Source organism: Sinocyclocheilus rhinocerous, unplaced genomic scaffold, assembly GCF_001515625.1.
Source record: "Sinocyclocheilus rhinocerous isolate Xijiao unplaced genomic scaffold, SAMN03320098_v1.1 scaffold579, whole genome shotgun sequence".
NCBI classification, from domain to species: Eukaryota; Metazoa; Chordata; class Actinopteri; order Cypriniformes; family Cyprinidae; genus Sinocyclocheilus; species Sinocyclocheilus rhinocerous.
Genome location: NW_015666542.1, coordinates 1,401,658 through 1,426,935, shown reverse-complemented (window position 1 = coordinate 1,426,935; position 25,278 = coordinate 1,401,658). Strand labels below are relative to the sequence as shown.

General features: G+C 37.4%; 2 protein-coding genes across 2 annotated transcripts in view; one reads left to right on the top strand and one right to left on the bottom strand.

Moving 5' to 3' along the window:
* LOC107732653 (26S proteasome non-ATPase regulatory subunit 1-like) overlaps nucleotides 1-25,278 on the top strand; it is a 53,623-nt gene that overhangs the window by 11,928 nt on the left and 16,417 nt on the right. Inside the window, exons 10-14 of the mRNA XM_016544055.1 lie at nucleotides 275-448; nucleotides 535-646; nucleotides 852-1,048; nucleotides 3,445-3,540; nucleotides 5,575-5,639. Of these exons, the coding sequence (XP_016399541.1) occupies nucleotides 275-448; nucleotides 535-646; nucleotides 852-1,048; nucleotides 3,445-3,540; nucleotides 5,575-5,639 (644 nt within the window). The remainder of the gene's footprint in view (nucleotides 1-274; nucleotides 449-534; nucleotides 647-851; nucleotides 1,049-3,444; nucleotides 3,541-5,574; nucleotides 5,640-25,278) is intronic.
* htr2b (5-hydroxytryptamine (serotonin) receptor 2B, G protein-coupled) lies at nucleotides 10,605-23,873 on the bottom strand. The gene is made up of 4 exons (XM_016544072.1): nucleotides 23,469-23,873; nucleotides 22,302-22,824; nucleotides 14,889-15,089; nucleotides 10,605-11,718 (listed from the first exon to the last, which is right to left on the bottom strand). The coding sequence occupies exons 2-4, from the start codon at nucleotides 22,576-22,578 to the stop codon at nucleotides 10,826-10,828; spliced, it is 1,371 nt and encodes a 456-aa protein (XP_016399558.1). The 5' UTR covers nucleotides 22,579-22,824; nucleotides 23,469-23,873; the 3' UTR covers nucleotides 10,605-10,825.

The following is a 25,278-nucleotide window of genomic DNA, read 5'->3' as shown; positions in this document are numbered from 1 at the left end:
ATTACAGAACCGGCTTTACTGACAAGATGCGCGTTAAATATCGCGTGCGATTTATCGTGCAGCCCTAATATATATATATATATATATATGCATGCAGCCCGGTTATTGCATTACTTTATGTCATTACGGAACATTGAGACATTTCAACATAGCAGGAAGCTCATATTTTGTTCTGTCTGCAGAAAGTGACGAATATATTATTCATAAAAAAGTAATATAATCAATGTTATTACTTTTTTATTTATTTGTTAAATTTGTATGCATTTGTGTGCAGGGCCATGAAAAGGAAGCACTACAGTTAATGGCGACTTACCTGCCCAAAGACACCTCACCTGGATCAGCCTATCAGGAAGGAGGAGGGCTTTACGCTCTTGGGCTGATCCATGCTAATCACGGAGGGGACATCATTGACTACCTTCTGAGCCAGCTGAAGAATGCCAGTAATGATGTATGTGCATAATCACGCTCAAATAAAGTTTCAAGGCACTGCAATTCCAGAAAGCAGGAATAACTCTACATCAAATTTTTTTGCAGATTGTTCGACACGGTGGCGCTCTGGGACTCGGGTTAGCGGCCCTGGGCACTGCTCGCCAAGACGTCTACGACCTGCTCAAATCAAACCTCTATCAAGATGATGCAGTAACAGGCATGTGCAGCATTTTCATCTTATTTTGGCACCTTCATTAAAAAAAAGTTCATCTTTATCAGTAGATATCATGAAGGCAAGCATCACTGTTACTATTGGTCAAATTTTGGGCAACCACGCAGAACAATCAGGTTTAAATGGGCAACATTCGGTCTGTAATTCTACGTTAAGCTCGCGGTCATCTTGTTAATTGGTGTTGTCACAGGAGAGGCGGCTGGTCTTGCTCTGGGGCTAGTGATGTTGGGCTCAAAGTCAGCCCAGGCCATTGAGGACATGGTGGGCTATGCTCAGGAAACCCAGCATGAGAAGATCCTGCGTGGACTAGCTGTCGGCATCGCAATGGTGATGTATGGAAGGATGGAAGAGGCCGATGCTCTAATTGAGAGTCTGTGTAGAGATAAGGTGAGCACTGAGTTTTTACATATATTTTAAGTCAAAAATATTTCTGTACATACAATTAATTGCATTAAAAAATTTAATGTTTCGTATAGGGGTGTGCAATTATATGTCGTCTGCGATAATATCGTAATTGTTGTTTTAACGATGTGCGATTTGACATTATCGAGTATTTTGCAAAAACCATTCAAAACACCCCTCGCATGCATACATCACGTGAAGTCTAGACTAGTGCGCATTTACAGTGCGTTCTTTCACTGTATGATTCAGTCTAACAAAATGCATTTAGAATGATCACAAAATTCAAGACATGGGGACAGAAAATGTATACATTTATATCATTTCATATAGTTCTTCAATATCACACATAGAGTGCCGTTTTCTTCTCCAAAAATTACCATGATTACTAGGGCTGTCAAAAAAAAAAAAATCGAATTTCGAATATTAGTCAAATTTAAAATAAAAATCCACATTCGAATGCAAAAACGTTGTGAGCGCACGCGCCTCTGGAGAGCGCGAGTACCGAATGGCTTAAAAAGACGTGAAAATAATACATTTTTGTGACGATGCAACAATGACCGATTAGGCAATTGACAATTTTGTCAATTGTCCCGAAACGCGAGCTAAAGTCTTCTATTGCAGCGTGCAGCAGCTCTAGATGCGTCGATGTGAAGCGAAAGTCAAAGAGAGAAGACGCGGTACAGCTGAATCACATACGCTGTTTTCATCTGATGGTTTGTGTGGATTTATTTACTCCTCTAACCTACACGCTATATTGAATAAAGGTTTTGCAGTAATTTCCCTCATTTTAAAGTCGAAAGCTGCGGGAATGAGTTATGCGATGTATGCGCAATCCCGCAACAATTCAGGATCTGATTAAACATAATTCTATTATACAGAGAATTGTGAAATAGATTTTCATGATTTTTTCAAAAACTTTGAGTTTATTTATTTTTACATAAACCTGGAAATTGCTGTTCAATGACTTTTCCAGGTTTTTCATGACCGTACGAACCCTATTGTGATGATCGGGTGCGGTTATCTAAATCAGACAAAAATACAGGTGCGGGCGGTTGGCGGGTGGATAATTTATTTGAAGCTGCGGATTCAGGTGACGTTTTAGCTCATCCGCGCATCACTAATATATATATATATATAAATTAATACCAAAGACTTATGCACTCTCTCTGTCTACATTATAAAATTACCATGATTACTAGGGCTGTCAAAAAAACAAAAATCGAATTTCGAATATTAGTCGAATTTAAAATAAAAATCCACATTCGAATGCAAAAACGTTGCATTCGACTTTTAGGTGTGCGTTAAGGAGGCAGCCTCATCAGCGGCGCACGCGATGCGATGACGATGTAGGTGTCATTGCATTATAATGTTTTAACCCATAAAACCTTCGTTCATCTTCAGAACACAAATTAAGATATTTTTGATGCATTCTGAGAGCTCTCTGACCCTCCCATAGACAGCAAGGATCCTTACATGATCAAGGCTCAGAAACGTAGCAAGGAGATCGGTAAAATAATCCATGTGCCATCAGGGGTTCAACCATAATTTTACAAAGCTACGAGAATACTTTTTTTTTTTTTTTTGTGCAAAAGAAAACAAAAATAACGAATTTATTCAACAATTTGTCTCCTCAGCGTCACCCTGTAGCGCCATTTTGGAGAGTATCACATATGTAAACAACCGTACGCGGATATGTTGTTTACGTTGTTTACACTTTGATCTGAACATATGTGATACTCTCCAAAATGGCGCTATAGGGTGACACTGAGGAGACGAATTGTTAAATAAAGTTGTTATTATTGTTTTTTTTTTTACGTACAAAAAGTATTCTCGTAGCTTCGTAAAATTACGGTTGAATCCCTGATGTCACATGGACTATTATAACGATGTCCTTGCTAAGTTTCTGAGCCTTGATCGTGTTAGGATCTTTGCTGTCTATGGGAGGGTCAGAGAGCTCTCAGAATTCATCAAAAATATCTTAATCTGTGTTCCAAAGATGAACGGAGGTCTTAAAGGTTTGGAACGACATGAGGGTGAGTAATTAATGACAGAATTTTCATTTTTGGGTGAACTATCCCTTTAAGATACCAGCACAATAACACACTCAGCAAAATATTGTCTAATTATCAATATAGATAAAATCCCTGAAAATATCGAGATATTGTCGCACACCCCTAGTTTCGTAACATTTTCTAGGTTATTTTGTATAATTCTAATTGTCTCTCTAACAGGCAGAATAAATTTGTTGCAGTCTTAACTGTTTCCAGAACGCCATGTTTATTGTGTGAATACATTAACTGTGTGGCTTGCTGTGTTCTGAGGTTCTGGTCTTCTGTGCAGACAGCGCATTGAGCTTCTGTTTTATCTCACTGTCCCGACAGGACCCCATCCTACGCCGGTCGGGAATGTACACAGTGGCCATGGCGTACTGCGGCTCTGGGAACAACAAAGCCATCCGACGACTGCTGCATGTGGCTGTGAGTCTTACACTAGCAAATGTTACAAACAATAGTATTATTAGACGCAAACAAATATAAGGGTCATTCCTCGGTTACAAGATAAAATGATTAGATTGTAATCCTACACATTTTTATTCCTGATTTTTAAGAAAGATAAAATTTAACTTTACCTAATGAAAAGAAATAGTTTTAAAGTTAGGGGATTACACACGCATACAGTGGGTACGGAAAGTATTCAGACCCCCTTAAATTTTTCACTCTTTGTTATATTGCAGCCATTTGCTAAAATCATTTAAGTTAATTTTTTTTCCTCATTAATGTACAAGGTTTTCGTCCAGGATATCCCTGTACTTGGCTGCATTCATCTTTCCCTCGATTGCAACCAGTCGTCCTGTCCCTGCAGCTGAAAAACACCCCCACAGCATGATGCTGCCACCACCATGCTTCACTGTTGGGACTGTATTGGACAGGTGATGAGCAGTGCCTGGTTTTCTCCACACATACCTCTTAGAATTAAGGCCAAAAAGTTCTATCTTGGTCTCATCAGACCAGATAATCTTATTTCTCACCATCTTGGAGTCCTTCGGGTGTTTTTTAGCAAACTCCATGCGGGTTTTCATGTGTCTTGCACTGAGGAGAGGCTTCCGTTGGGCCACTCTGCCATAAAGCCCCGACTGGTGGAGGGCTGCAGTGATGGTTGACTTTCTACAACTTTCTCCCATCTCCCGACTGCATCTCTGGAGCTCAGCCACAGTGATCTTTGGGTTCTTCTTTACCTCTCTCACCAAGGCTCTTCTCCCCCGATAGCTCAGTTTGGCCGGATGGCCAGCTCTAGGAAGGGTTCTGGTCGTCCCAAATGTCTTCCATTTAAGGATTATGGAGGCTACTGTGCTCTTAGGAACCTTAAGTGCAGCAGAAATTTTTTTGTAACCTTGGTCAGATCTGTGCCTTGCCACAATTCTGTCTCTGAGCTCTTCAGGCAGTTCCTTTGACCTCATGATTCTCATTTGCTCTGACATGCACTGTGAGCTGTAAGGTCTTATATAGACAGGTGTGTGGCTTTCCTAATCAAGTCCAATCAGTATAATCAAACATAGCTGGACTCAAATGAAGGTGTAGATCCATCTCAAGGATGATCAGAAGAAATGGGCAGCACCTGATTTAAATATATGAGTGTCACAGCAAAGGGGGTGAATACTTAGGACCATGTGATATTTCTGTTTTTCTTTTTTAATAAATCTGCAAAGATGTCAACAATTCTGTGTTTTTCTGTCAATATGGGGTGCTGTGTGTACATTAATGAGGAAAAAAAATTAACTTAAATGATTTTAGCAAATGGCTGCAATATAACAAAGAGTGAAAAATGTAAGGGGGTCTGAATACTTTCCGTACCCACTGTATATAAAAGAACAGAATATGATATAATATAATAATTTTAATAACCTTTTTATAACATCTCTGTCAGGGCAGCAGTCTTTTTCTTTTTTTTTGAGGTCTATTTTTGTGTTCAGCAGGCCATCTATCCTGCATTTCCTGCAGATGGCGACATTTCCATAAGTCGTTTTGTACTTGCAGCTAAAGAGCTTGCTTGCAGTGTTACTTTTGTTATCTGTTCTGCTGGACGTTTTTGTTGTAATATGAGTATTTCTTTCAGAGTTCTACTCTGGTAAAGCTCAGGCACTTCAGCTTTAATTATTGCTTGATTATTTATTCAGTGGCTAAAAAATAACTCTCATGCCAAACAGAGTTAAAGTTGCTTACTAAGGGATTGTATGAGGACTAATACTGATATTGTGGATATGTGGGAAATCCTATTTATTACAAATTAAAAGAGTATTCCAAGGAAGATGCAAAAACTTTTGACATTTTAAAATAATTGTTGAGTGCTGGCAACATCTGCCTAAAGCCATTGATTTAAATGCACCCTTATGTTCACTTAATTATGTCATTGTGATAGAAGACAATAAACTAAATAGGCTATTTCCTTAGAATAATGAATGTAATATTTTATCCAAATGCATCGCTCTGATTTCTCGTCCCTCTTCCTGTCAGGTAAGTGACGTGAACGACGATGTTCGGAGGGCTGCCGTGGAGTCCATTGGATTGATCATGTTCAGGTATGGTGCTGTCTATCCTCACCTGTCTCTCTCTCATCAGTGCTCCCTGTCGTCTCATCCTGTGCTTCATTATAAACAGACCTCATCGGGATGAGCCGCTCTCTGATAGCTTGCCAGTAACCCTGATTAATCAGCCCTTAATGTATACACAGACGAGATTCCACCCATTCCTCTGCAGTGCTTTACAGATGTGGTTAGAGTGTCTTCTGAAGTGCTTGTCCTCAGCAGTTGATTTTGGTCCCATTAAGAGATGGATCACTTCCTTGGCACTTGCTTTATTGTCAATGAGCGTTTTGCCATCCTTTTGTGCCTCTACCTAGTGTTTCGGCATTGAGTGCATGTAGAAGTAATGGAAATTTCTGTAATATTCTCTTATGCAGTACTTCAACTAGGGGTGTGCGATATTGACAAAAAATAATATCTCTTTTCTGGGATTTTATTGATAACGATAATTAGAAAATATTTTTGTGCTGGTGTCTTAAAGAATACCGTAGACGACTGACTCCTGAAGTTTTTGATGTTCTTCATATTTTGTGAGAAATTAATCTTTTCCAATAAGTTTTCCCTTTATAAAGTCATTTTTTCTAAAGGTGTCCATCGTCTTTTGAGTCCAGTTCTTACGTTTAATCAGTGAATTAAAATCAGACCAAGCAAATTAAATCAGTATAAACTAAATTCACCTTTTCAATGCAGAGGAAACACAGAAGCTGCATCTGAAGTGGCATATAGATGTATTTACACACTGTTTAGTGCAGAACATGAATGCATTTAACTTGCCATTACAAATGCATAAATAATATTTTGATATATTATATATAAAAGGTGGAATATTGATATTTGAAATGATTTAAAAATGAAAAGATACTATAAATGTGAAATTGAAACCGCCAGTAGGTGGCAGCAAGTCACTGTTAATAAGTGAGTTGTTGCGATTGAACCGAATCATTTAAACTGTTGATTCATTCAGGAACGAAACAACGTCATGTTGCTCAGAGACACAAAACAGCGCTGTGGCTGTTTGGAATTATTTTTGTTGTCGTAATAGAGCAAAAACAGGCAATATGGTGGCCAAAATGTAAGTCTCTTAATTAACTTCTTGTTTATTGAAAAACAAAATCACATTTGTAATCATGCTAATTTTTGGGGAAAAAACAGTACTCTTCGTGTGATATTGGTGAACTACATGAAATTATGTAAATATATACATTTTCTGTCCTAATTTCTTGAATTTTGTAATAGACTGAATCATGCAGTAAAAGAACGCTTTCTAAATGCGCACACGCATTTATTCTAACCTTCGTACTCTGTAGGTGTGTTTTGTTTGGTCAAATCGCGCACCGCTAAAACAACAATTACAATATTATCGCAGACGATATGTATCGCTTATACCAGAACTAACTTCAACCAGAAATTAGTAATCATTTACCCCCCCATTGTGGTTCCATTTACTAGTGTGTGTTTTTGTTTTTAGTTTAAAAATACATATTTTCAAAATGGACTGGTTGGTTTAATTAGTCTGGTTTAGGGTCATGTCCGCTACACACTACAAACTTCAAAACATCTGGATGTTGAGTAAATATTGAAATAGCCAGCATTGATCATGGATCAATCTAAATGGCAAAATTTGTTGACCTCAAAAATCACCAGTTTCAAGACAAAAAAATACTTTGAAGAGTAGTTTTTAATCATAGGCCCAACCACAGATTTAGATAAAAAACAGCTTGCACCTTTAAACACACCCTGCATGCAAGGGTAAATCATGTTGTGTTGTCCCATATGCTTCTCTTTTTTTATTATTTTGCCGGCTGTAAGTTCCCCCTCAGACGCCCCCTCTGGTTCTTGGCCAAGTAGAACTGGTGAACTATTTTAAGCCCTAAAAAGGCCATGCGATATTCCCATGATCAATTGTGAGTTAAAAATAATCTATATAAATCCTTCCTGTGTTTAGAGAGTGCACAGAGCTGCAACAATTCAACAGGTTTCTGTCGTCTGTCCTACAGGCCTCCTATCCCTGCTGCACATGCAAATCATGACTGCACACCTTCTTCTTTTGTGGGTGTTGATTGATCACTTACTACAAATGCGAATGGAATCTTTTCACCATAAGATCATGCTGCAAAACATGGTTGATTATCAATGACACGAAAGCTCACTTGCTCTGCTCTTTCCTCAAACACTTTGAATAGGAAGGTGACGTAATTTTGGTCTAGAATCGAAGTACTACATGTCTGCCATCTAGTGGTAGGGAATACAAATGAGATATTACACCATATTAGGAACTACAGTCTATTTGATTATGTATGAAGTCTTATCGCAATTTTGCGACTTTGGCACTAAGAGGGTTAAAAGCTGAATATTTCTAAATGAACTCTGTTATTTTGACAGGAAAATACAACAAAGAATATGGTTTACATGTAGCGCGTCGATTCAGCGTGGTATGCAAGACTCTCGCTCTCTCTTTGCATGTGAGAGAAACGGCGCTATCAGTAAAGCGACGGCGAGTCGTGCGCCTTCACACTAGTTTACGGTACGTCAAATACAGGTGCGCTGCGTGCTACATACTGCGCATCCATTGAGTACATGACATGATCCATTGAGCACATCCAAATAGTACAGATCACTTGACGGAGAGCGAAACTCTCAAGCGCTCAGTCAGCGTGTTTATCGAGTGAAAATCTGTGTTGAACGCCTCTCACACACATACTTGGCGTGTAAAATCTAAGAATTTATTAGCCAATGACTAATGTTAGACATTATTTAGTCGCCCAGAGTAAGATTTAGTCGCATATGCGAGTGATTTATTCGCAATGTAGAGGGGTGTATACCTTGTTCTTTTATTAAACAATCTAAATAGCCTTATGTTATTTATCTTATTTACACGACGACATGTCCTTTCGGTCTCTACGTTAAGGTCGTGCTCTCTGTATCACGCACACACACACACACACTAAAATAAATATTAAGCCGCAAAACGACTATTTAAATATGAATTCTGCGTGTCTCTGTGTTAATGAATGGCACAGACGCGCGGTTTTGTTTACTACTCGTACTGAAGCGCGCGTGACGCTTGCGGTGATTTTAGCGTCTGCCGTCTTACTAAATGACATAAATACATGAACAACATCTCCAGAACTGCTCTGAGAGTCACTTCATGAGCATTTGACCGTTTCATTTGAGTAAAACTATCCTCATATCATATACACACAATAAAGGTATTCCACACACACACACACACTCACACACAAGTGAGCCCACTCCCACTAGTATTTGTAAATATTAAGCCGCAAAACGACTTAATATTTAAATATGAATTCTTCGTGTCTCTTTTAATGAATGGCGCAGACGGGCGGTTTTGTTTACCACTTGTACTGAAGCGCGCGTGAAGTTTGCGGTGATTTTAGCATCTGGCATTTCTCACTAAATGAGGACATAAATACATTAACAACATCTCCAGAATTGCTCTGAGAGTCACTTCATGAGCATTTGACCGTTTCATTTGAGTAAAACTATTCTCATATCATATAGGCTACACACAGAAATGTAACGGTATTCACGGCAACCCGTCAAAATAAAAGTTCGGTTTAACTTGAAGGCATTGCGGCAGAAATATATTACTATTTTTCCGTAGAATGTATGTAAAAGGCTGCTACTACTACTACTAAAATGATTAAAACCTTATTTTTAAGGAATAATCATACAATATTTCTTCAATGTTTTAATTGTAATATTAAATTACCTTTATTTTCCAAAAAAAAAAAAATTGTTTAATTTTCATTACTTAAAAGATAGATTAAATGAGTGTTTATGCCGTAAGAATTTCTGAGCAAAAAATCACAAGGCTATTGTAAGAATAAATGAAACTTGTTTTTATGCTTTCAAATAATTAGACATGCTAAAACAGAATTTGGTAACAATAAAACATAAGGTTGGGAAAAATACAACTTTTCCTAGGGCCCTAAACATGTAATTTTTGTTACATTTTTAATAAATTGATGTTAAATTGTTTAAGTTTCATGATTTTAATTAATTAGACATGCTTTTTGATTAATACAATTTAATTTAACCATTAAAAAGGAGTCCAGAAAAAAAAGGAGTCCCCCCCTCAAAAAAAAAAGCCGTAAACCTAGGGGAAACACTGGTAATGCATTTTTCACAACTTCAAAGTAGCACCATTGACATGTTTTTTTTTTGTGCAATTATAAACTGTAAGCATTAGCCAAAACAAACACTTCTTAGTTCAAATATTTCTGCATATTCAGTATGCAAGAAATATTTTCTGAACGCGTAATGAAATCATAATGTCAACTATTTTTATCTGGAAAAAAAGTTTATTTGGCAATAGTTCAGAAGAATATTGAAAAATGTAAGTATCTACAAAGTTATTTCTTACATGTACAAAGGCATTTTTGATTCAAGATCAGTCTACAGAAGTAAAGAAGACCTGCAATAACTTAGTGAAGAATTTATTATTTATTCATTGTATACAGAAGATAAGTGGAGATGTGATTTATTTGAGACTTGTGCTTTATATTGAGAAGATGTCTTATTTTGGCTTCACATTGTAGACCCTACTAACTTTGGGATGTGCAAAAATACTCCTCTCTTTGCCGTAAGTACTGTGTTTATTTTCACAGTACCGCCAATTATTACGCTGGCCATTACTTTAACACCCCAAAGCTATTTGTGTCTTTTGGGGGTTCTTAGACATTCATATTAAGTGCCAATCTGTCTCCCAATCCAAGGATTTAATATGGAGTATTAGGTAACACATTAGTAAAGGGACCAATTCTCACTATTAACTAGTTGCTTATTAGCTTGCCTATTACGATATAATGGTTGTTTATTAGTGCTTATAAAACACATATTTTGCGTGACCATATTCTACATCCCTAATCCTAAACTTAACAACTACCTTACTAACTATTAATAAGCAGCGAATTAGGAGGTTATTGAGGGCAAAAGTTGTAGTTAATGATTTGTTAATGGTGAGAATTAGACCTTAAAATAAAGTGTGACCGAGTGTGATATTGGCGGCCATGTCAAACAAACCCCTGACCATTTTATGCAGCCCTTCTGTACCATTTTAGACCATATCTTATTGGTTCCCATGAGAACTTGTGGGCTTTTGGCACTGAACGACTGGCACATCTCTATCTTGGCTTCTTATTCAAAGTGTATCGGATGTACTACACGTGGCTTACATGTTCGTCAGGTTTGCAGTCTTCATTGTCCGTCAGAAGCAATGTGTCCAGCGTGATGTTCGCAGAGGTCTGCAGGTGAGTTGGACGACGCCGAAGAGGACTCTGATAACTTACGGGGCTGATGCCGTTCTTCATACTGTGTTTCATAAAATGTTTTGAGTTTTCGGTCACCGATGGCCGAAAAGAAATTCTGCTTCTCCGTTGCATTTTTGGAGTCCTTACACGTCTGTAGTCACATGTGATGTAGCGCCTAAAGGCCTGCCTGAACGTCCTGTTGAACAGCGTATAAACCAGGGGGTTGATTCCCGACGAAACGTAGCCCACCCATTGAAAGATATCCAACAGCTGTTCCACTAGATTACTGTTGCACCCTTGACAGAGTACAGAAGTCACATTGGTAATGAAGAAAGGACACCACATCACAACAAACAACATGAATACAATCCCTAGAACCTTTGATGCCCTTTGTTCATTGCTCAAGTTTTGCATGGACCTCTTTCCTATGGTGGACATCCTGCGGAGAGGGACCTCGTCCCCTGTGACGGGATGCAGTGTTCGGTCCCTTTTTATTCCATTTGCAATGACCACTTTCTCAGGCGAAGAGACAACCGCCAACTCCTGGTGGAAGACTGTGGAAATGCTGGGCCTTGCAGCTCTCGATCTCAAAAGATAGGCCTTCTTGCGCAGTACTTGGATTGTCAGCAAGTAGATAATCATCATAATTGTGAGTGGTATAAAGAAAGCCGTCAAAGACCCATACACCTTGAAGTCCCCGAAACTTTCTGGTGACAACAGACAGGTGTGGTTGTTGTTGAAGGTGACGTTGTTTGGATGGTCGAAGACTTGTAGCCCTTTGATTGGAATGGGTATTGCAATCCCTGATGGATAAAGACCAATCATTAAATTTAGCAGAGAATAAGGTTTAAATAAAACATTGAAATGATCAAACCAATTAAAATTTACTTCAGGTGTTGCCCAGTCTTGCTCCCAGAGGGGCACCTTCCTCCAGAGTTTAAACACACCTGAACCCCCGCTAAACATGGTCCTCAGGATTACTTGTAACTTCTAGGCAGGTGTGTTGGAGCACTTTGGAGTCAGGATGGTAGTACTCAAGACCAATTTCATTTATCTCAAAGCATAGCATATTTACATTGTCTGAATCATTCAGATCTGCTTCAGTTCTCATCTTGACTCGTACTCGACCTTTTTCTGGTGTTAGTCTTGACTCTGATTCAACCTACACTGGTCTGGGCCTGGAATTGGACCGGGACTTGGAAGGTATATATCCAGGAGCAGGATTGGACACCACTGGACTAGGTTACTGCATAGTCCAAGGATCTCCAACCCTGCTCCTGGAGAGCTACCGCCCTGCAGACTTCAGTTTGTAGTTACACACCTGTTTGTATTGATCAAGTTGCCCTGAGCACCTTGATTACCTGGTTCAGGTGTGTTTGATTGGGGTTGGAGCTGAAACCTGCAAAACCTAGCTCACCTTGGTGCAGGTTATTGGACCGTGGTGTTCAGTCCTGCACCTGGATATATACCTTCCTGGAGAGATTAACTCCAACCAGTGTAGAAGTCAACACCAACTCATTTAGGTCCAAGTCCAGGCCGAGACCAGCATAAGTTGAATTATCAAGTAGCCCTAAACACCTTGATTAGCTGGTTCAAGTGTGTTTGATTGGGGTTGGAGCAGAAATCTGTGGGACGGTAGCTCACCAGGAGCAGGGTTGGAGACCCCTGGCATAGTCAGTCATTCCCTTTTGTAAGCTCACCGAATAGTATTTTTTGTGCTTTTGGCAGCTACCTTCGGTTTTTAAGCAATGCTACTAATTGGTGGATTTCCATAACAACTATTTGACTAACTGGTTCTGCAGAAACCTTGAACAGTTCAGCTTTTGTGGGGTTCATCTGATCCCGATTAGGTTCTTAAAGGTACAATATGTAAGATTTTCGTAATAAAATATCCAAAAACTACTTGCACAGTGTTATATATTTTATGCAGTTGTGTATTTATGCAAAAGTTCCCAAGGATTTGTAAATCCAGAGAAATTCAAATTTTAAATAATGACTCGTCCCTGGTCATTGTCGCCGATCAATGATGTAATATACTCATATCCTCAGTTTCCGCTTGTAGAAACTATGGCAACACACAGACACAAATGCTGCTGTACAGTTAAACTAAATCCATTACAGCTGTCGCGAATAAAATGCAAATGAAATGAAAAGTGTTGACCGCAGCATTAAATTTAGATCTGCTCAATGTTGCGCCACGATTTTTTTAATGCGTTTTTACAGTATTGCGCATTATAACCAATCACACATGAGGCTGTTGAGCTTATGAATGCAATGACCAATCAGAGGCGTTCAGATGAGTTTTTGTTCCGTGCACGGCGCTCGCTGACTGAATTCAGCTCTCACGTGAATTCTCTCATCATAAACAACAAAGCGCAGATGTACGTATGATGTAAGAGATTCATTCATAAAACCGTGTATAGACGGCTTTACTGATTAGAAGGGGAGTTTTTTGAGAGTGCTTAAAGTCGGCATGACATCAAAATTGACTTTATTTACTTTACTAGCGCACATTGCTAGTCTTGATGTTAACAATTAATCCGTGCAAGTTAATCCGCTGAAAAAAATTGTTTGTCGTGGTAATCTTTAATCAAAATCTGAACATTTGCTTGCAGTCCTTCTCTGATGATGTCAGTTTGACGGCTTGGGCAGAATATCCTTTTAAACACACCCATCCAACCGTTAGTTTGATATGAGTGAGAGACAGAGAGGAGGAGCGCCAAAATAAAACCATTCAATATTCCGTTTCAGAAGGAAATACGTCACTTCACTGAAATAAAGTCGGCAGCAACTTCCGGTTCACGCGGACTTTAAACTCGTGCTAGACTTAAGTCAGTCATAATGTTCTTTGACAGTGTAAATGTTCTTTGCTTGCATTCTCTGTATAATTAATTTGCTGTTTGAATAACTATGGAAGGTACAGGTAATAAAAAAATGAATTACCTCATCCGTGAACATCCCCCTTCATAGCCATCAAACTTCGTCTTTGTTATTGTTTTGAAAATGCGACCTCTAGTGGCGAAAACTTACATATTGTACCTTTTAAGAGGTGCTCACATAAGATGAGATCTGTTGTTCAAAAAAAAACTGTATGTAGCACTACGTAATGGAACAGAACACAGGCCTCAAGGCTTGTTTTAACTTGATACAGGATCTTATAAGAGCAAAACTCATAGCGCAGTAAAATTAGAAACAGCAGAAGAAGTCTTTTTTTGATATTGTGGGACTCTTGTGTAATAACTATTGGAATAGTCTATACATTTGCCATTCATTACTACTAATAATAGCAGTTACAACATCAATAATACATCTTGGATTTGAGATCTCTCAGTATCTATAACCATCAGCTCCTGGTGCCTGTTTTGTCTCGGTAATACTGCTTTGTCAAACGTGAGAATATGCGAAGTCGTTCTCAGGAGTCCACAGTTTCATGGTCAGTGTTGAAGTGACACAGCACGTGGCCTGCCTTTCATGGTGGTGAAACTGCTTCATGATTCCAGAACAGTGCGTTGAGCTTGTCCAGACAACACAGCCAAAGTAATCGTCTGGACTGATGTTAACGAGCAGAAATTGCGAGGTGTTTACTTTCATTCCACCCCCCACAAGCCAGCGTCCACGTATCACTAAAACCCAATCATTAAGAGTAAATCGTTTGTTTGTATAAATAATAGAAGCTCACTGGCCAGTCAGTGATGTGAGAGAAATGAAATGTATGCACATGTAACTTTTCCAGAGACAGCGAGTGTTGAGATCATCGATCGGTTTGGCACTTAGAGACTGGGTTTTGCCAGATTTGTGTAAAGCTATAATTTCACATTTTATTAAATGTAGGTAATGTAATTCTAGAAATGAGTTTGGTCCCATTTATAAGCCTCTTCATCTTCTGGAAGGAAATTGTGGCATTTGTGTTTTTACAATTGAAAATGGAAATTCCCTGCATCTTTAAAGGACAATGGCTAACATTGTGACATACCTATAGAGATTAGCCAGACGAGTGCGATCTTAGCCAGCACTTTAGCTCTGGATTTGAACTGGCTGTGCTGGATTGGTTTCTTGATCGCAATGTAGCGGTCGAGGGAGATGGCACACAGGTGCATGATGGAGGCAGTTGAAAACAAGACATCCAGGAACAGCCAGATAGGGCACAGGAAATCTGCAAGGGGCCATCTGGAGTCTGAAATATGAAGTGAATATTAAGCACTAATCAGTGGGCTGTCTGAATTTAAATTAGGACCAACTCTGAGACCTTTTTGTCATTTTGTGATGGGACACACACATTTTAAAGACATCTTTTCAACATTATTTCATGTACGCTAACTTAACATGGCTTTCATCAGAGTTATTGTGCCATTCAGTGTTTCTGGAAAAATGCAGGCCAAACCTATTATCTTAAATATTCAAAATTAGTATTAACTGCTTGTTTCTTCTCTTCATTCACCTATGAAGAACTTCAGATTAAGTCAAATATGTTGTAAATCACAGATCCTTCATGGTGGGAAAATTCATCGCAGCCTTTGCATCCCCTCCTATATTTAGTGAATCATAACATTATTAAATAAATAGAAACAAGCTTGAGTTGAACAAAAACGGTTCAAAAGATTAAACACTCGGGGGCTTTTGGACTATTCATCTAGCTCTTCAGTGATGCTGTTTATTTTAGTGACAGACATGAAATAGTGGATAATCGAGTTGGTCTTCATCCCATTGCACTTGCAGATGCTGTTGTTTAAAGCCTTTAAATAAGATTACGTTGTTTTCATCTCTGCAGTTTTTGTTTGTCGTTTTCATGCTCAAGTCAAATGGATAAACTGTGTTGTACATGCCATATTATTGCGCTCATGACAATTCCACATTTACCAGAAGTGAAAAGGAAGGTAAAATGCTAAATTTAGTGACTTTTTTTCATAAAATACATCGTAAAACTCTTAATAAGCTGCTCCAAATACTTCAGGTTACTGGTTTAACAAAGTTGCATTTTGTAAAAAACTTTTTGGGTCTCAGTTTTACAATGTGTGCTTACATTTTAAACATGATTTCTAGCCTTCATTGACCTCAACCGTAGTGTATCTCCAAACGTGTGTGTGTGAGTGGACCTCCATGGTTTGGAGAGCCTATAACCAGATGTTGAAAACTGGCATGGGTAAGATCACCCCTCTTCACTAAACAGATCCTCATAGAAGCTCCTCAGAGAGGGCTACATTATTGCCAGCTGTGCTTTCAGAATCCAGCATGTTTTTGCAGTCATTTTGGAGGCAAATTAATTTAACCAGCATGATGGTCAAATTAATACAAGTATTAATTTCTATCATTTCTTTCCCAAAACATAAAAAATACAGACTCCAAGTTTTTTAATGGTTCAAATATATGCAGGCTTAGTGAGCAGAAGAGACTCCTTTAAAAAAAAACATAAAAAATCTTACTGTTCAAAAACGAAAATATATATATGAGCTAGGGTTGGCCACCCCACTCACAACTGCTGCTTCTGTCTCGTTTTTCTTGACAAGAAGTGCATTTATTTAGATGCAGAACATCTTTACAACCACATAAAACAGGAGATTTTTCAGATGCACACTCCACTTCGCCTCAGCACCAGGCGTGAGTCAAACGAGTGCAGAAATCATACAGGTGACGAGGAGCTTTAGCAGAACAACAGTGATGAGATGTTGCAATATAGATGTGCATCTAAACATCTATCTAAATAGTGGAAATGATTTTTTAGAAGTGCCCACGATAACAATATCGTGCATATTCATTACCGTGATATATCGCATTACCGAATACTGGCACAAGTCTAATATTAGTGCTGTCAAAATTAGCGTGTTAACGCAGACGATTAATTGATTGATTTTTCCAATTTGACTCATTTAACGCAGGGGCGGAGCTAGGGTTGGCCACCCCACTCACAACTGCTGCTTCTGTCTCGTTTTTCTTGACAAGAAGTGCATTTATTTAGATGCAGAACATCTTTACAACCACATAAAACAGGAGATTTTTCAGATGCACACTCCACTTCGCCTCAGCACCAGGCGTGAGTCAAACGAGTGCAGAAATCATACAGGTGACGAGGAGCTTTAGCAGAACAACAGTGATTAGATGTTGTCAGGCCATACGTCAGTAAAAACAAATCTTCCTGTCCTGTCAGCCATTATACTGTGCTCGTAGCACATGCTCTTCAATTGCACGCACAAATACGGCGGTGCGCACTGTAGCCTGTATTATTTCATATTAAAGCGTGAATGAAATTACAAGCGTGTGCGTCAGATCCACGTCACGTTCAGCAGCGGCAGCTCTTAAAGTAATAGCAGCCAAATAACCTAATAAACCAGCTGCTGTGATGTCTGTTCATCAAAGAACAAAAGAGAGGAAAAAAAGAAGAAATCAATTGCTTTTGTAGCTTTAAGGATTCATCTATAGCCTATTTAATTTAGAATTTAGTGTTTGATAACTTTATTCAATTTCTGTAGGCTATATTTCCTACTTGCTAAAGGGCACATGTAAATATGACATTTATTATAATGGGTTTATGTGAAGATTTGTTTGAAGTTAACTTAAATTAGAAGTTATTTTTAAAGTCTTAGAAATGTTATGTTACATTATATACTGTAATGTTGAATGCTTAGTCAATGGTTAAAAAAAAAACAAATTCAGAGACATCAGTAGTATTGCTATCAGTGATACTCACTTTAAGTCATAAAAAATATAAACAAAACCACTAAACAAATATTTTAAAAAAGTCTTAAGTCTTAATGTTGTTTTTACATTAATTTGGAGATTGCATGTGAAATTATTGCAATATAAAAGTATATTTCAAAACTTTCATGTTAAGTGGGTTAATGTGCAGTTAATTTTGATTAACAACCTGCATTAGACTTTTTTTGCTGTTTTCGAGATGTATTTAGACTGTTTTATGGTTGCTTTTGTTGTTATGTTAAGTAACTTGCTGTTTTGTGACATCTAGAGGTCATTTTCTACTCAAAATGACCCATTCATACTCAAAAACTGTTTGTTACCATCTTTGTGTATCATGTGCCAAGTATTGAGGTCTCTGTGTTCATTTGGTTAATAACTACATTTGAGTCCACATATTACCTTAAAAAGAATAAAGAGCTGTCTTCTTGCTTACTTACATGTTTGTAAGTGAACCACATGCTTTAATTGGCATTTTTTCAGTGATATGTGGTTTGAGTAAAGTTTACAATAATTATAACCATGGTTGAATGAAATGTGAAATCAGGGTAAACTTAAAATAATTAAGTAGAAATTACTCATCAAACTCTAATTGGACACGTTAAATGTACTTATTTCCTTTGCTAATTTTACTTAACTTAGTCAAGTAGATTTTACTTAATTCCATACTTAAATTTTACTTTAAAAATATGCGTGCAAAAACTTGCAAAATAAAAATTAAGTAAATTTTACTTATTGTTTTTTTCAGTGTAGTACTGTCAAAATTAGTGCATTAACGCAGACAATTAATTTTTCCAGTTTAATGCGTTACAAATATTTAACGCAGTTAACGCAGGGGCGGAGCTAGGGTTGGCCTCCCCACTCACAACTGCTGCTTCTGTCACGTTTTTCTTGACAAGAAGTGCGTTTATTTAGACAGATCAGAAAGTCTTTACGACCACATCAAACAGGAGACTTTTCAGACACACACTCCACTTCGCCTCAGCGACAGGCGCGAGTCAAACGAGCAAGGAAACGGTATAAGTGACGAGGAGCTTTAGCAGAACAACAGTGATTAGATGTTGTCAGGCCATACGTCAGTAAAAACAAATCTTCCTGTCCTGTCAGCCATTATACTGTGCTCGTAGCACATGCTCTTCAATTGCACGCACAAATACGGCGGTGCGCACTGTAGCCTGTATTATTTCATATTAAAGCGTGAATGAAATTACAAGCGTGTGCGTCAGATCCAAGTCACGTTCAGCAGCGGCAGCTCTTAAAGTAATAGCAGCCAAATAACCTAATAAACCAGCTGCTGTGATGTCTGTTCATCAAAGAACAAAAGAGAGGAAAAAAAGAAGAAATCAATTGCTTTTGTAGCTTTAAGGATTCATCTATAGCCTATTTAATTTAGAATTTAGTGTTTGATAACTTTATTAAATTTCTGTAGGCTATATTTCCTACTTGCTAAAGGGCACATGTAAATATGACATTTATTATAATGGGTTTATGTGAAGATTTGTTTGAAGTTAACTTAAATTAGAAGTTATTTTTAAAGTCTTAGAAATGTTATGTTACATTATATACTGTAATGTTGAATGCTTAGTCAATGGTTAAAAAAAAAACAAATTCAGAGACATCAGTAGTATTGCTATCAGTGATACTCACTTTAAGTCATAAAAAATATAAACAAAACCACTAAACAAATATTTTAAAAAAGTCTTAAGTCTTAATGTTGTTTTTACATTAATTTGGAGATTGCATGTGAAATTATTGCAATATAAAAGTATATTTCAAAACTTTCATGTTAAGTGGGTTAATGTGCAGTTAATTTTGATTAACAACCTGCATTAGACTAGACTAACCTGCATTAGATGACACTATTCTGTATTTGTGTGCTTGCATTTTTGTAAAATCGTCAATTAAATCAACTATGCAGTTTCTCCCAATCACAGAAACTTTTATCCAAAAAGCCATTGTTGCTCATTAGATTCTAAATGTTGAATCTGAAATAATTTTGTAGAGTGTAAATGTGCGGTCACACTTACCATTTTCCATTGCAAAATTCAGTCATTGTAATAGGAATCCATGCAATTGGGAATTTTTGCGTAAGGGTGAAAGAATTTCAACAGATTTTGCAATGCGAATTAGCTGTGTTGACCAACAGATAGCCACTTGGTTTGAAAGTGATTGTGTGAGTAGTGCTTCATACATCACTACACTGTTGACAATAGACACTGGATCTTTTTCCCCACAAAATTACGGCTAATGTGACTGCAGCCTAAGAACTGAAACAATAAAAATCTATAAAAGGTTATGTTAATTTATGTGTGTCAAAATAGCAATCAATAGTAATAAAATGTTTTTACCCAAATATTATTCACCCAAACACATTAGTATATGAAATATACCACATAGAACCCCCTATAAATGATTTTGGGTGATAACTCCATTTTGTTCAAATGTCATGGCATGTGAAAATCATTATGATATTGCTTAGATTTTGTAGGCGAGACATAAAATCGTCGTCCAGCCCTAGTTCCCAAATAGACTGACAGGTAAGTGTGCCCTCTCTTGCTGAAAGCAAAATAAAGACTCGCTCTGCTCTACCACACTTTAGGTTTGCGCCGCCAAGTCTCAACTTCCTCATGTAAATATTTCTCTCGTTCTCAGAGAAACACATTTGTGGTGTGCTCTCCATAGTAGGCTCTTGTTTTTAGCCTTGCTGAGACTCTTTATCAAGCGCTGTGTAGGTTTTCACAGAGTCCAGTCATTGCTTTTTCATGGCTTTAACTTCAGTTCCTGTCTTCACCTGGTCCACAGATGTGGACGTGGCCTTTGGTGGACGTTTGGTTTTAATGTTTTAGCAAGCACATCTTACCTCCACAAGACTGAAAGCTTTGAATTACTCCAGTTGGTAAAGGTTGCTTTTATTTTTATGATTACATTTAATCGCGAGTTATGATGTTGCAAATTGACATCTAAATTGAGTTACCGTTGTCTTGGTCAATAAATTGTGGCACTCACACATTGTATTATTGTACCCCTTCCTCCGAAGGTAATTTGATTTAATTACCTGTCAGTGTTCATGACTTCTGGTAAGCTTCAACTGTTTGGCGAAACCTTTCTTTCTCTTTTTACGTTCACACATGGTTCTCCTTCTGTGGAACACCTTTAGAACCCGTTTGCAAGCAACCTGTTTGCTGGGATCATTTTCCCATCCCATCTTCAGTTTCTTTGTCATCAAGGCTTGATTTAACTCCGCTACTTAAACCAAGTTTGGCCTTAAGATTTTCATCAAAAACATCCAACAGAAGCCCAACTTACCCATCTTTGCATTTGGGTTACGTTTTCTTCCAACTTCTCCAACACAGTGTTTGACCTTTTATTTTGGATGAATAGCATCTGTTAAAAGATTTTCTAAGACAAATGACTGGACTTAAAGTAGCTACTAATTACATGTAATCTGGATTACATAATCAGATTCCAAAATTGAAGTAATTGTTGTTGTAATATTAGATTATTACATTTAAAAATAGTCCTTATCAGACTACAGTTAAGTTTTTATTGATTACATATTCACCTAATTGCAGTATTCATAAGTGTTCATAATTTATTGATTCTCCCTAATTCTTCTTTTTCATAATTGAAAATTTTCTTCCTAAAATAGCCTGCCGCTTATACACTCAGAAAGTTTTCCCGTTTGTGGACCTTCACACAAAGAGCAGTCACTAGTCATGTAGCTATAATTTACCAGACTTGTTTTAATTCTAAAAAAAAGTTTTCTCGACATTTCAACACTGCATCAGCTACTGATGAACACATTATTTTTATTTACCTTGCAGTTCTTTTAAGAACCCCAGTTTGGTTTAATGTACTTCATGTTGTTAATAACAACGAACTGAATATATTTTCTTTCTCTTTGTTTGTTTATATCGATATATAGTGCAAGATCGTGTTGTTTAAATCAATGTGATAAACAAGTTAGGTCAAAAGTAATCTAAAGTAATCAAAAAGTAGTCTGATTATATTATCTAAAATGTGTAATGTAATTGATTACGTTACTAACTACAATTTATAACGCCATGCAATTTGGAATCAGTAACAGACTACAATTTATAAGTAATCTACCCAGCACTGTTAAAAGAATAGTTTGCCCTAAAAATGGAAATTCAGTAATTTATTCACTCTAATGTTGTTCCAAACCTTGGACCACATTGAAAGTCCTAAGGCTCGGTATGACATGAAGTTGAGCAAATAACGACAGCATTCCATTGCTGAATTGTCCCTTTAAGGTTCATGTTCAAGAGCCAAATTATAATCTAGTAAACAACTGAAAAGGACAAGGCGCAGCAAATAAGGTTCAATAAATGTCATCAGGTCTAATTAATGAGAAATAATAGACCGACTGGGGTGTTTGGCATCGGAACTGAAAGCCAAGCTGGCATCAAGAACTATAATAGCAGTAGCTTGGCAGATGTTGTGTAGTTTGAAACTTGTGAGGCATGTTTACACCAGAAACGTTTTGAAGAGTGCTTGACTTCTGTGTGTATTCATTCTGTCAGTGCAGGGAAACGAAACATGGTCTTTATCGTTGTTTGATATGGTTTTAGTGTAATTCTGAGAAACTTTTAAGCTTTTCAAAATCAGGACACTGACTCCATCTGCTAACAAATTCTACAATAAACAGTCCTCCATAATTAATGTTTAGGTTACTTACGAAATAGCACAGTCACCAGAGCGATGGGCATTATTAGCAATCCCACCAGTAGATCGGCCACAGCCAGAGACATCAGGAAGAAGTTAGTGGCGTTCTGGAGTTTTCTCTCCAATGACACTGCCAGAATGACCAGGATGTTTCCACCAATGGTGGGGATGATGACCAGAATAATGAGCAGCGCGGCCCAACGGAGTGGTTCTCCAGGCTGGTTGGATTCCCAATTCTCGCTCCCTGTTTGGTTGAGCTCCGGCGTGGACGAGACGCTATTGCTAGCCATTCTGCTTTGGAAAGTTGTGCTTTAGTTTTTTCCGTGGGCTCGTCCAGCATTGTCACAGACTCCCTCTGGGCCGAGGGTGGTGGTACGTTTAAGTTCAAATGATGCACTTGCGTTTGCTTGCAAAAATCCAATTTATTAAGCACAAGAGTTTCTAAAGAATTCCCTCCAAATTAATATCTCCAGATGGAATCAGAGACCGGATTGGTCACATGGTAGACAAGGTATTGACCATCTTTGTTCTTTCTCCTGCGAGAATAAACATTACAGTGGTCTTCAGACTGACGTATGATAAATAAGATTTTCTTATCGTATGATTAGCGGTACGTGTTCCAGGCAATGTTCGTAATTAAGCAAGGAAGTAGCTATCAGTAATGATCTGTGAGAGTTGACCATATGGAGTCATTTGTGTTCCTGTCTAGTTCAATCAGTCGGGGCTGATGACTTCATAAACAATGTTTATGTTTTCAGAATAATTTGGGTTTCATAACTTCATTATAATTTCGAAATGGCTCCTTCTAGCATAGCATTATGTAATGAGTGTTATGAAATAGACAAATGGTGTATAATATCTTGACGATTTTATAAAATATAGGAAAAATCTGGCGTTTATAGAAAAAAAAACTACTGTAGAATATTAACATGAATTGACCTTAATTTTTTATTTCTGTTATGTTATATATTGCATTTCCCCTACCAACTTTACCACTGTTTAAAGTTGTTTTTTTCCACATTATAACCTAAAAAGAATTAATTAAAATAAATTTTTTCCCCCATCAAATTACATTTATATTTTTAACTATGTATTTTCTAAATTTAAAATGGTTCTAAATATATTAAACGTTCTTCCATGATGAAAAATATTGTGAAAATACAGTGTATTTTTCACTTACCTTGAAACTCAAAAACCCGAAGATTTCCTCTAGGCATTAGCTTAATTCCATATTATTCGCCGTTTTATTTTCCCCCGTCTTTTAAGCAAATGAAACAAGTGCTTCTTCACAAAACGTTCCTCAGATTGCGAACTCTCATCTTATATGTACACCGAAAAAGTACATGACCAAATTCTCTGTGGGAACGGATCCAGATATTATCTCACTTTTTCAGTTGCATGCGGAGGAATGTCCCTGTTCTCGAGGAGCTGGACGAATCCCCAGATCTTCTCCGCCTCACCTACCGTGATCACCGGTCTAAAACTTCCATACGTCCTCTAACCCTTCCTCTCTCATTCTGTGTCTGCTTACTGACTCGCTCTGCCTCTCCCTCCCCCTCTCTCTCTCTCGCTCTCTCTCTCTCGCTCTCTCACGAGTTCAACCTGGAGGAGCGGATGAATGTGTCGACACTGGGGTGGTTCCAGTGATCCTGGGGGGTCATTTTCTTCAATGCAACAAAGCAAAGTTTTTCCATAACTTGATTTATCCGTTTTCTTTCATTCAGTCAACTAGTCAATAAAAAAAAAAAATGGTTTACCACATCCCTGCCACCTACTTCTTGTCAGAAATGAAGAAACGTGGTGTTTTTGATGCTTTTTAAGTTATTGAGTTTCTATTGAGCTATTGGGTTTCTATCCAGACTTGAAGCTTGAAGCACCCTGCTAATTTTCCTCAGCTGTCTGTTTATCCAGATGGAGCCGGATTGTGCTTTAACAGCCTCTGAATACTGAGCGGGTCGGTTCTGTGGTGGATCTGTCGTATTTTAAGAAGTATCGATTGAGGACTTGACTCTCACTTTCGCATTAAATGACTTTTGCGAGGCCAATCCTTGAGCAATCTTCATCCAGCTCCTCCTCCCCATTACCTCCATGTGCTCAGGCTGTATAGACACATCTGTTTCCCACCTTGACAGGGTGTAGCTAGAGGTTAAAGCTGGTTACTGAAAACACCAACAAAAGTGTGTGTGTGTGTGTGTTTATATGTTGTACACACTACCAATCAAACGTTTGAATACAGCTATTTTCCACATTATGGATCGAGTCAAGTCATAATTTTGAAGTACATAGAATTATGTTAGTGACCATAAAAAGGCTTAAAAACAGCTCTGTTTAGATTCCAGAGGCTTATTCTGGATGTTCTTTTAAACTATTAAAGGAGTTGTTATAATAGTATCATTTGATGTACTATTATTGTTTTTATTAATATTTTGAAAAAAAAAAAAACTTTTCGTTTTAATTTGAGCTCTTTAGTAATTTTGTTGTGTTTCTGTCATTTTATTTTTCCTTTTTAGTTTTAGTAGTTTGTTAATCTAACAGAAAAAAAACTATAAAATTGTGTCTTGGCAACTAGTAATAATAATTTATTATTTTAAAAATATTTTCTTTTATTTACTTTATTTCAAGCCAACATTTTTAATGGTTTTAGTTACTTAATGATAACCCTGTTCCTACACTTTAAATATAATTTCACATACTTAACATTAAAAATTTAAGGCAGAGACTGAAGTTAAGCATTTAAGTATGATCAAATTAGCTGTACAGGTAATTTCAACTTTTTTTTTTAGTTAATTCAAATTATAATAATCTGACCTAAATGTATTCTTTTGAAATTCATGCAATTGCTTTTATGCCCAAAGTTTTGTAGACGTCTAATGAGAAATGTTTCAGTTGAAACTCTTTGACTTTTGTATTGTGAGTATGTATAGAAATTTGAGGCCAAAACTTTTTTTTTCAGCTAATAAAACCTGAAGTCTGTGTTTTAATAATAAACT

Bases quoted from the DNA above. Each gene is read 5' to 3' on its own strand.
- htr2b (XM_016544072.1), bottom strand. From the start codon at position 22,578: ATGGCTAGCAATAGCGTCTCGTCCACGCCGGAGCTCAACCAAACAGGG. The intron at 15,090-22,301 runs GTAAGTAACCTA...TTCATATTTCAG, and splicing joins TCTGGTGACTGTGCTATTTC to ACTCCAGATGGCCCCTTGCA. The intron at 11,719-14,888 runs GTATGTCACAAT...TTTATCCATCAG, and splicing joins CGTCTGGCTAATCTCTATAG to GGATTGCAATACCCATTCCA.